This window comes from Ostrinia nubilalis, chromosome 18 (assembly GCF_963855985.1).
Source record: "Ostrinia nubilalis chromosome 18, ilOstNubi1.1, whole genome shotgun sequence".
Classification (NCBI taxonomy): Eukaryota; Metazoa; Arthropoda; class Insecta; order Lepidoptera; family Crambidae; genus Ostrinia; species Ostrinia nubilalis.
In genome coordinates, this window is record NC_087105.1 from 487,079 (window position 1) to 499,783 (window position 12,705).

At 36.5% G+C, this 12,705-nt stretch overlaps 2 protein-coding genes and 1 long non-coding RNA gene across 3 annotated transcripts in view; 2 read left to right on the plus strand and 1 right to left on the minus strand.

Annotated features, from left to right (window-relative positions):
* The first annotated feature begins 354 nt into the window (after positions 1-354).
* On the plus strand, positions 355-1,359 carry LOC135080336 (uncharacterized). Its single transcript, XR_010258978.1, has 3 exons — positions 355-584; positions 806-859; positions 1,273-1,359. It is a non-coding gene; the product is annotated as an uncharacterized LOC135080336 (long non-coding RNA).
* A 3,856-nt stretch (positions 1,360-5,215) lies between these two features.
* Positions 5,216-12,705, plus strand: part of LOC135080469 (serine/threonine-protein kinase D1) — a 128,782-nt gene continuing 121,292 nt past the window's right edge. Inside the window, exon 1 of the mRNA XM_063975107.1 lies at positions 5,216-5,421. The gene's annotated coding sequence lies outside the window, so the exon portion shown is untranslated. The remainder of the gene's footprint in view (positions 5,422-12,705) is intronic.
* On the minus strand, positions 6,039-11,953 carry LOC135080449 (juvenile hormone esterase-like). Its single transcript, XM_063975085.1, has 4 exons — positions 11,765-11,953; positions 8,521-8,696; positions 7,171-8,178; positions 6,039-6,276 (listed from the first exon to the last, which is right to left on the minus strand). The coding sequence occupies exons 1-4, from the start codon at positions 11,951-11,953 to the stop codon at positions 6,039-6,041; spliced, it is 1,611 nt and encodes a 536-aa protein (XP_063831155.1).

The following is a 12,705-nucleotide window of genomic DNA, read 5'->3' on the forward strand; positions in this document are numbered from 1 at the left end:
AGTAGATTAAAGACGGCCCTGTGTTTACATAACTTTTTGTCCTAAATTAAATTAGAGAAGTTATACATAAGCAAAAAGGATTTTTTTTTGCTTATAACTTCTTTAATCTTTAATTTAAGGCAAAAAGTTATATTAACATATTTGTAGGCAAAGCAATTTTCTACAAATTATGACTGTACAATTTTTTTGTACGACGCATAGTTTCCGAGACATGAACGCGGGCCCAACGTGTTTCGTACTCTGAAAATGAATTGCATAACAATACTAAAAGAAATCAGTTGATGAATAAATTTCAGTTTGTTATTCTTTTTCTTTTCTAATAGGTATTTCTTATTTCAGTTGTCGAATGTGGGTTAAAAATGCTGGCATAGAAGACTTAGCATATGTACCTATTGAAAAGTTACACCAACTGAAGTTTGTTTGTGGTGGGCACTTCACTCCTGAATCCTTCAATGCCAAAGGAACTCGGCTGAAGAACTCAGCTATTCCAACACTGGAATTGAGCAATCCCATCTTGCCAGATGAAGTTTTGACAGAGTTTCCTCTTCATGTAAAAGACTCCAATAAAGAAAACCTCAAGACAGGTATGATGATGACTTCAATTATTTTTTTTAAATTTAATTTACTATCTATCAATTTTTCTGAATTATTTAGATGTCTTAATTAATTTTCTTTGGTTTCCAAAACAAACCAACCGAATGCAATTTAACAAGGTTCTTTCTTTGTAACCACAAACATGTGTTGTATGCTTATCAATAAATAATATATAATTTCAATTATTAATTATATCTATACTTTGTTACAGTTCTTTATGATCATTCATATTGCATTCCAAAGAAGTCAAATCCAGTTGAACGAGGTATGTTTATCTAAAATTATACTAATAATATAAAAAGGAAATATTTAATTGTTTGTTTGTATTTGATCGGCTCCGTAACTCGAAGCCAAGATAGCCTAAAGTGCGGGTTAGAACCCCACAGCTTGAATATTGTAGTAAACCCACTCGTAACACAATTTAGCTTAGAATGTGTGTTGAGTTAGAGGGACTTTAGTAATTTGTGTAATACAAATTCTTCAAAAAAAGTACCGGACCAATTTGAAAAATTTTAGGCAATCTACATTAATTAGCCAGGTCAGCTAGGTAGTTTAATAATATTTATAAGCTAGTAATTTTTAATGTGAGCAAGACATGTACTAGACTGATTGTACCCTAAAGTTGGGTAAGAACATGACATTTTATTACCCAATTCACATTTCATTATCTGCTTTCAGTTCCCCTTACAACTACAACCAAACAACTAAATTCAACATGTTTGGGAGCTGTGCATGTATGGATATACCAGATTCTGGTATTTCTGCGAAAACAACTTTTGAACCTCTTCCTTCCACTTCCAATGCACCAGAACATATGACCTATAAACCCATTACTCATGGTAAGTGTACAAACTAATTATTTACCTTCTAAAATATGCCTTCCCTCAAACTAAAGAATGCCACCCTGGATGCGTTCTGCAGTCTGCAGTCAGGTCAAAATGAACTTATATGTACAACATTCTAGGTTTCTGTACATTTTATATTAATGCGATTTGACCGTGCGGATACGAACAAAGAACGCAAAGCACACGTGACTGATTGCCTTATCACGACCACTTACAGATTGTCTTGACATACCCGCAGACCGCATCCAGAATGCAGAACATTAAAACCTCTAAATGCCTTTAATTTAATATTATGTCATTGTTATTGAAGGTGGGCCCACGCTTCATATTTTATGAGAAAAGCTATCATTATCCTGTCTTTGCATTTTTTTAAAACTTGATAATGATTGATTGATTTGGAAATAATATGTTTCATAAAACAACAAAATAAATTTTAAACTAATTTGCATATTTATAATATTTCAGATGATAAAAACATTTGCCATCAAGATGCACAGGCAGAAATATTAGTCCACAGTTATAAAAGACCTAAGAAAAACATTGAAATGAAAGGTAAGATAAAACATACCTAATTTAAAAAACTAAGTAAAATTGCTGATTAATTAACCAATATTCAATTCAATTTGCTTTAATGTTGTTTTTTTTACTAGTGGAAATGTTTTTATTACAGACACTTCATCAACATTTACAATTAAAGAGAAGAGGCTTTGGCGACAGTTACAAAATGCAAAAAAAACAATAAGGAATATAGCGAAGTCAAGAGTGAATTTAGACAAGTTAGATTCGGAAGTGCTGACATCGTTAGTAAAGGATGTAGTGCAGAATAACAAAAAAAAGTCACAAGGAAAAAGGTGGACTTTAGCCAACAAAATATATGCTTTGGCTATATTTAAACGGTCCCCTAAAGCATACCGCTATATGCAAAAGCTGTTTACGCTACCAAGCACTAAAACGCTCCAAAGGATTTTAAAAAATATACCAATGGAGCCTGGTATAAATAAAAATATAATTGATAATTATGTTAGAGGCAAAAGCATCAAGTATGCCAAAGGAAAATAAATATTGCTCGTTAATATTTGACGAGATGGCGTTAAAGAAACGGATAATTTATAACGAAATTGCTGATAAAGTGGATGGCTACGTGGATTATGGAGAGGGCGAGAACATAGGACGAGAAAAGAAAATTGCAGACCATGCGTTAGTGTTTATGATACAGGGTGCTAAACATAAATACAAGCAATATATTGCGCACTATTTTGTGGAAGGCACAATATCAACAGCAAAACTGGCAAAAATTATATCGGACATCATCAAAAAATTAAAAGAAATCGGATTTATGGTTCTAACAACAGTTTGTGATCAGGGATCTACAAATATAGGAGCTCTTAACATGTTAAAAAGAAACTGTGGACAAGGCATAGATAGCAACTTTTTCTCTGTAAATAATGACAAATTTTTTATAATCTATGACATCCCTCACTTGTTCAAATCATTACGAAACAATTTCTTTAAAAGTGGAAATATGTCTTTCGATGGAAAAATTGCACAATGGAGGCATTTGGTAGTTGCAGAAGAACACAACAGAAATTTTTAAAATTTTAAAAAACTGAATAGTACCATTGTAAATCCAACATTCAAAACTAAGATGAGGGTGAAGTATGCTGCGCATGCTCTGAGTAATACCGTGGCAGCTATTTTAAAAATGATGGCATGGAAAAAAGTTTCTGATTGCAATGATACAGCATTTGTGATTGAACAGTTAGATAAACTATTTGATTGTACAAATGGTCCATCATCTTTAAATGACGTAAAGAAAGGGATCCGGGAAAATGTTTCCACATCAAGTAATCACATTGAGTCTTGGACCTTTTATACTGATAAGTTAAAAACCATAAAATTTATAACAGCAGAAAACACGATACTAAAAAATGTTAAATGCGTAAAGGGATATCAAATATCTATCAAATCCTTAAACGATATTTGGGAAAAGTTAAAGAATGAAGGGTTTAAATATATGAACCTTAGACAGTTTAACCAAGACTCTCTGGAAAACTTATTTGGAATCATTAGGCAACACAGTGTAACCAATAAAAATCCCACTATCACGCACTTTACTGCAGCGCTTAAAACAAGCATGGTTACTGGGCTGAAAGTGCCTCATAGCAGAAGTGCTAATTGTGAAGCAGACAACAATAAACATATGCTGGAATATAAAGACATTTTAAAAACTAATTTAAAAACAACAGAAATAAAAATTAATGTTCAAGATTCCACAGACACTGAATTTTATCCTGTGTTGTCTATCCCGGACCCTGAAAACTTAGAACAGCCCATTGAAAATTTGTGTAGCCTTGAAAACCAACCAGTAGTATATGTAAGCGGGTATTTAGCTGCCAAACTATTACAGAACAGTTCTTGTTTAATTTGTGAAGAGTGTTTGAGCGTGAAAACTCCTGTTGACAATGATTTGTATGCATATATATCTCTTCGCGAATGGTGGCATGATAAAAAAAGTCTCGTTTATCCAACAATTCAATTAACAACTATTTAAGTACGTTTATATCCGTTGTCTAGTACCCATAGTACAAGCTTTGCTTAGTTTGGGACTAGAAGCGCAGTGTAAAATGTCTAAGGATATTTATTTATTTATTTATGTACCACCGTAAATGAAGCTAAACAATTTTATCATGACCATATTACCGACCAGATATATATGGAAAATGTTGGAAAATTCATTTTCTTAATGTTGAGTACAAATTGTAATTTTAGTTGGTTTAAATGTCAACAACATAATAAAGAAATTTATGATAAGATGTTTAAAATATTAAGTTACCTTTTTCTAACAAAAAGTTGTAAAATCATTAAGGACAGCTTCATAAAAAGTGAAAACAATTTTGCTGACAAAAGTAAAAAAGCACAGCAACAAAGCATTGAAAAGTAATCTTGAGGCTGAGGTTCGATCAGCTGATAAGAAAATTAAAGATGTTTATAAATAAAAATCCTATTTTTTCTTAGAAAAAGTTGTGAAAATAAAAGCTTACAAAATTATCATTTCTGTACTTTGTTATAATTTTCAATAATTCCTCATGCCTACAACTGCTGTGTCATGTTCAATACTTATTGTAATATACCTATTTTATTTCGAAATAAATAATTTACGTTACAAAACTTCGTTTTACTTACACATAATAGTATAAAATAAAAATAGTAATCATTAAAATATTGAAGGTTCCTATACTAGATATCGATATGCAATTACAACCCTAGCAAAGTATCGATAATCGATAAGTTATTACGAACGTCACTAATACTGTCAGAAAATAAGGCATTATGTTGGTAGCTCCGCCTGTAGCTTGTGCGGTTGGTAAAGATTTGCGGGTCGTTCTCTAAAATGCATATGTGTGCGTGAGCTCAAAAAATATCTATGGAGTGCCGTCTCTTACTCTTTTATGCTCTTTGGTATGGCCAGTCCGACGCTGCGCTGAAGACCCGGCATTGTCTACAACAAAATACATCAATTATTATTTTGTTGTGTTCAATTCTGCCACCGAAGTATTTGCTTACAAAAACCTGCAGGCGCAAACGCCTAGGCGTTTAGGATCTCAAAAAAATATTGTCAGATAATGAAGTGCTTAAAAATAATTATTGCACAATATTTTAAAGTTAATTTTAAATGAAATTGGTTTGTTGTGCAAAATAAATTAACAAATCACATTACTTGATGTGGCTGTTTACTTGCTATGCATTGGTCGGTTATTCAAAGAACTTGTTTTTGTAAAAAAAGTAAAATGTCATCCGAGTGAAATGTGACGGTGGCTCATGTTTTGTCTTTTGTATTTTACTTGTTGATTTTGCTAAAAAAATCGGTGATAATTAAGTGAACTCCCGTGCCAAAGTGTTGTGAACAAGTATGTTATAGCCTGGAAGGTGCACGCAGCCTGTTTTTCCCGTCTCCTCGCTTTACGAAGCGCCTTTCATCAAGGTAAGTAACGGTATTATTTGTTTTTGACGACGTCGATGTATTCCGTATAATCCGCGTTAATTCACGGTTTCTACTTCTCGTAGTTGAGTTCTAGAATCGTCATGCTATCGGAATTTCGGTGTCAAACTCCCACATCACGGACAATGTGTAATTTTCTGTTAGGTCCCCTTTCATGAGGCTTGCAGTTTGGCCTCCGATTGCGAGTTGTCGAGAGTACGTCTATAATCGTAAACTATCTCTCACAATTACGTTGTTTTTAATTACTCTGAACGCCAATCGTAATGTCTTATTGGAATCTCATTGGAGTACTTACCTACTTAAAGTAATACTGATTGACCTACATTTTATATGATGCTGATTTTTTCCAAAAAATTCTGAAATAGGTAATAATGTATCACCACATCAACTGTAAATACTCTGCAATATTATTTTGGAAAGATAAATGAATATGTAATTAAATTCTTAGATATTCAACGTGATAAGTACATTAATGACGATGAAATTTTCACTTTATTGTAACAGCTATGTACATTACATCATACCCAAAAAGTATAAAAGAATCACAGCTAAAACGAATCTGCTCAAATTTTATTCAGTCAACTACGCAAAAATACAACTTAGCTTTCTGATTCTTTTGATTCTGTGTCAAATGACGGAACATGTAATCTATAAAATGTCCTATATATCTGGTCCCAAAACAGTATTCTATCGTTGGCAAGTTGTTCACTCAATTGCAGTGATCTTCCGTAGATGAGCCCTGGAACAGTTTTGACGTTCATTCCTCTCGGATTGTCTCCGGGTCTTAGAGGCGGCCACACTACCGGTATCAGAGACGTGGTGAGTGGCGTTGGGTCTCTGAAATTGATGTTTGTTAAATTTAATTAGTGTAGGATCATTTTTCTCACAATAATGTAATTATTTCCACTTTAAGTGAGGGATGATGGTTGGATGGATGATCATACCACGGAAATTACAGAAACAAAATAATTTGTTATTTAAACCTACCAGTAGACTTAGCATGGAATATTGAAGTGTTATCACAATACACACTAATACAGTTTGTAGGAAGGGACATAAAAAGTACATGTCATAACTTCATAAAAGTAGATTTTTATAATTGATCATAAATATGTATTAAACTTTAGTATGGCCACCAAAATAATGCGTGTAACTTAACAATGATAATCATCTGTTGTCTTATGAGATGTAATATTGTGTCTGTAAAATCTTTGTAGTACCTATGTATTGCCATTGTTACTTTATGGATCAACCATGTCATCCTCAAATATTTATGATCAATTAAATGAAACCTGTATGTTTATGACATTTGTTGTAAACAATTCAGGGTTCGAGGATATATATCAAGGGATATATATCAAGATATATATCGGATATATATCCGATATATATCAAGCCGGTTTTGATGATATATATCAACTTTTAAAATTTGTTACTGTATTTATACTTTTTGACATAAGATTTTTATTTTTTTTGTTGATTTTGCCGTATTTCAAAGATATTTTATGTTTTTGCTTTATTTGTCTGATTTTAAGTTTTAAAAACATTAAAAACATGTTTATGTAACACATATGCAATAGTATTCATGAATAATACAATAAAATAATACTATGGCTTTCATACAAAATTGATATATATCAAAGTTGATATATATCGGATATATATCATAAATATCCGATATTTTGATATTTATAATAAATATCGGATATTTTCGAACCCTGAAACAATTACCCAATCATAATGAAGTTACTCCACAGAGTCACCAATTGCTCAACAATTAATTGATCTTTGGCAAATTCATGATCATCATACATGTAATCAAAAAAACTTCTATAATTTGCTTTATTTTCCTCTGCATTTGTGATTATGCCTTTGTTTGAAAACTTCATTAAATATACTGGTAAATAACCCGTGGCAGCATGAAGAACTGCAGACTTTACTATTGGAAACTCAAAAGTCACATCACTGAAGTATTCAAGGTAATTCTTTACCAAATCACCATCTAAAACATTATTTCCCAAATAGAATTCTTTTACCACTTCAGCTACCCTATGTTTCATTTTGCTGTCATCAAATGCTAAATTATTTGGCAGCAAATCAGCAAAATTCTCAGATAGATTCGAATTCGCAATTTCTGTTTCGATTGCCGATGCGCCTACCGAAGTAGCGTAGGCAATGATCATCGGAACCTTTTGGTAGTTTCCTTGCTTGTATATTTCTAAAGGATCTGTATCTAGCAAACTATGTGTGGTGGCTAGATTGTTTTCTAAACAGGGTAGGAACATCGTCGATGTATTTACTAGTCGTTCCAACGGCAAATCTTTGTAAAATTTTGCTAATTCTTCGACGCTATCTGTGCCTGTGTAACCCACTGCAATTGCGGCATCGAAAGCTGTTAACTTCGGGTCATAGGCCAGTGCAAGGGGCGACAATGCAGAACCAGATTCGAGGATGACTTTATGGAAGAGTCCTGTAGCAGCTTCGGACAGCATGACTAATTGTACTGCTGCTGCGCCAGATTCTATTCCGTACAACGTGACGTCGAGAGGGTCTCCTCCGAAGTGAGCTATGTTTTTGTGGACCCAGTATAAAGCGGCGACTTGGTCCTTCAAGCCAGCGTTTCCTGGGGCTTCTGGGATTCCAAGACAGAGAAAGCCGAGGCTCCCGAGGCGGTAGTTGAAGGTGACGACGACGAAGCCGCGGGCGAGTAGGCGTGCGGGCGGGCGGTGCGCGCCCCAGCTGGAACAGACAAGTGTTGGACATTCCGCATTATTATTATTCATGGCGGCCACCCACGCCGCGCAACAACACCGGCTCGCGATAGTTCCATAAAGGATTAGGATAACAAGTGCGCCGAAATTGGATTGTTGTGTTTCGTTTATCTCGTACCCTTGTATAGATTTATATTCAAGCATCTAATTTCCATCCGCTTTCAAGTCTCCAGGGTAGGTACGTCATATATTTCCTTGAAGTTACGCAACATTTCTCTTAAAATAAAAAACCATTAAGAAGGTAGACTCATGTATTGAGAATAAATTGCTCTGAAGAATTCTACGATAATATTCGGCGACAAATCCTTACCCTCTCTGGAAGTTGCCTCCGTGCACGACCACCAGAACTGGTCGAGCATCAGCGCCCTCGGGGCTGAACACGTTGACGACCAGGCAGTCCTCGGTGCCCGAACCGTCGGGCTGCGGGCACTTGATCTGGTACGCCGCCTCGAAGGTGCCGTCCCAACTACGGGCAGGCTTTGGAGCCTAGGATTAGATAGATAATAAAAACCGGTAAAAACATTGGAACTCCACGAACAAGACGTTCAGGATAGAATAAAATGGCGGCGCATTATTAGGAAAGCCGACCCCGCGTAACTGGATAAGCCGAGGCAGAATAAGAAGAAAAATAACACATACGACTTAGTTTCCCAAATCGAGAAAACACTTTCATTCCATAGTAAATCCTGGTAGAACCGTCAAATCTGATTCTATATTATATTTTCCTAACTGTACTTTAGGGAGTACTCTGACCTGCATAATAAAAAGCATTTGATACTGTTCAAAGAACATACATTACATTCTTCAGTCGTGCAAATATTATAATAAACATTAAACGTACCTGAAAGTGGGTTATGAAAACAACCATTAATACATTTAATACAACATCAAAGCGCGAACGAAGTCTTACTTTTATAATTTTAGTGCCGCGCAGCAGTGAAATATTGTCTGCTTAGTTTATTTAATGTTTTAAAGCGATATATTTGTACAGTTTGAAATATTTATGTCCCAGAGGCTATTTATTTATTTTGCCTTTGCGTACCTAATAAAGATTGTTTTTTTAATTTAGTTTTTAGCTTGCACCACATTGCTAAAGCGCTAAAGGATAATGCAGTGTGCATTATTTATTACAGTAGAATTAATCGCACAAGCAAACAGCTGATATTTGAAGGTCAGCAGGGTAACTCAAAGTAGGTAGGTACCTAACTATCTAAAGGCAACTGAAATGAAAATTTTTGGACCATTTGTGAACTGAAAAATTGTTGAACATCGAAATGGAAATTTAGAGAAAAACAATATAGAATAGAGATACTTTTATTAAACGCCTGTTTTTTTTATGTAACACGCAATAACGCGAAAGCCTTTATTTAATTAGAGCCCACCCGGCAGAGACAACGAAGCCGTGACCTGTCACTCGCCACATTAGTCACCACAGGACCGGCTGGCTGGGGTAACCATCTGAATTCCTGGCATTTGGAGATTCCTTACAGCAAACCGGCTATTCTTAAAACTGCGTTCAGTTTGGTCACGAAATCCCAACTAATATTATAAATGCGAAAGTAACTCTGTCTGTCTGTCTGTCTGTTACGCTTTCCCGCTTAAACCTCGCAACCGATTTTGATGAAATTTGGCATAGAGATAGTTTGAGTCCCGGGAAAGAACATAGGATAGTTTTTATCCCGGTTTTTGAAACAGGGACGCGCGCGATAAAGTTTTTCTGTGACAGACAAAATTCCACGCGGGCGAAGCCGCGGGCGGAAAGCTAGTAAAACAATAAAATCACTCTTTATTCAAAGTGATGGTGGAATAAGGAAAAGTACCATTTTAGAAACCTCCAAGAACAAAAGTTGATTTTTTCAAGTTATTTATAATTTTCAAACAATAGTTGATGTTCATCTTTGCAAAATGAGTGAACTAAGTCCACGCGGAAAGCTAGTTGTCCGGATATGCCCGAGCCGCCTATTGTATTAATAAGTCCTGTTATGTCCGAAGTGTCCGAACCGGACGGATAGTAACTATAGCCCCGGCCTGATAGCGATCTACAAATGGCGCATCGGCAAATAGTTTGACCTATAAACTCGTACTTACATTAGTGCGACATATTTTTCTTCGATTGTTTTCGTGTTAGCTTGGCTATGTACATGAGTTTTCGTCTGACCTGACCCTGACCGGGAACCTTAAACACTACTCAAACTGCTAGACCACGAAGACCTGTACTTTACTGTGTATGCTCTTCTGTAGTCTAAACATCAGCGAAATATCTATCATCCTAGTCTAATACAGTATAGACGTCCTTGATGCTTCGCCACCACACAACCTAATCCATTTCGACCCACTCACTCAACTATATCGTCTGGAACGGAGCCATTCGCACTTTTCAATCCCATTACTGCAGTATTGAATCAATGCAACTCCTATAATATGGTTGTGAAATTCACATGCGAGTCAATTAGTTCGCCCAACTACTCTTTCACAACTGTACAACGATTTTCTTTAAGTTTCGAACTCCAAAAACCCCTTATTTCATAAAACCCTATTAGCCTAAGCGCAAACCACCGACTTTTAGTTGGCCGATAGTTATAATAATAGGGTCGGGCTGTTAGTCAGTATGGGCAGGCCTGGCTCACTCCGCGCGGTACATCCGATAATTACCTACAGCGAAGCGCCCCGCCGGCGGGTATTATATCAGTCGAGTGTCACGCGCGCGCCCGTCAGGACGCTGGCGTGCGTTGTAGTACCTAATTCTATGATCGAAGTATTATTACAAAATGGACATAAAGAGAAAGAAATATTATTGTGCGGCGTTCGGGTGTTTAAATTCAAAAAGAAATCTACCGGATTTATCTCTTTTTTCGCTTCCCAAAGATGCTGAAAGATATGTTGGCCATGTAGGTAATCAATAATTCTTAGGATAGTATAGGAACCTAACCTACCATGACTACTGCTCAGAATGCGTTCGTTCGTTTCAGCAAATTAATGACGTCCACAGCTGGACAAAGGCCTCTCCCAAGGTTTTCCATAATGAATGCGTACTTACCTACATACGTACCTCATTACAAATAAGTATATTAATTATTTTTTTACTAGACACTACTAGACAGCAACCCTAACAGCGTAAGAAGAGTTCAGAGGCACGCGATAGAAAGAGACAAAACTTGTAGGTGAATAAAATTGTAGGTACGTAGTGCTGTGCGAGCTGAATTCCACTGTATCGCGTCGTAGCAAGACTCGCATTTATTTAAATCGTCTTGCGGAGTAATCCTTCTGTACCTGTACTATTACTTATTCTGTGGTATGGGTGTGTATGAAAGTGTTATGTACTGTTACTCTAACCAGTCTGTCTGACAAACCACCAAATTAAAATGACATGACAATGACACCTCCTTCCCACCTTCCCACCGTTTTTTAACTGTAATGAATGACTAAGCTCTACATTTATCCAATCAAGACCAATCATTGAAATATCAGTTCAGAACAATTCTACTGGGTCTACCACTTGTTCCTATACCACAGCATCATAAAAACTATCCATTTACACAATTCCACGGGCTGACCTTAAACCTGTCATTCCTGGAGTGGCGGGCGTAGGGGATGCCCAGGTATGCGTGGTGTGGGGGCCGGGGGGCCGGCCGCCCGCGCACCGCGCCGCCCGCGGGGCCCGCTCGCCCGGGGGGCCCGGGGGCCGCACCCACCCCCCACACCAATACCATCAACAGGTCCATCACTAGCGCGCGAACCAGCATGCTCACCGCTGGCGTCGAGTGAGGATGTGACGCAAATGACACTGCACTGGTAGAAAACTAACTGCATTTGAATTGGTGCAAACTCGAGTGATGTGTGTACGGTTATTCTAAACTTAACGACGGATGGATTTAACTTTCGATTTCTAAAGGTGTGTGTATACTCCTAGTTAATAGTTTACTTCTCATTATGCTAGGAATAATAAAAAAATAGTTGTATTTATTATGCATCATGCATGTAAATCTCATGTCAACGTGCTTTTTACAATAATTTTAGCATCTGTCTGCTGTTACATAGCGGCCTGTTCATGAAATCGATGCGCCAAAGTGCGAAAGCCTATTTCATAGAAAGCATTGAGTAGAATTTAATTGGGCTTATGTTTATGTACCCACACGCTTATTCGTTGTAATCCATTTAGCCTTAAGGATCACAGGCTGAACAGATATGGAAAATGTATCTAAATTTCTTACTTCATACTATTCACCAACGACATCTTAGCACAGAATTAAATAGAGCTCTGTGACTGGTTCGTGTGTCACCCTGTGCGTCCACGCGCACTGTGAGACCTCACAGTAATGTTTGTGAAACGGGCGTTAAAGATACAATATAATGCACAAATTATAGCTGTGTACTAGCCTAGTAACTAGTTGTAGTATATCGTGATGTGTACGTCCCTTTACCCTAGCCAATTGAAATTTGTTTACGCTGCGACTAGACAGTGTTTCCAAACAGCGAGTGGTCTAATATTTGCGTG

Coding starts and splice junctions, on each gene's coding strand:
- LOC135080449 (XM_063975085.1), bottom strand. CDS start 11,953: ATGCTGGTTCGCGCGCTAGTGATGGACCTGTTGATGGTATTGGTGTGG. Junction 8,179..8,520: donor GGAGGCAACTTCCAGAGAGG/GTAAGGATTTGT, acceptor TGTCTGTTCCAG/CTGGGGCGCGCACCGCCCGC. Junction 6,277..7,170: donor AGTAACTTCATTATGATTGG/GTAATTGTTTCA, acceptor CATCAATTTCAG/AGACCCAACGCCACTCACCA.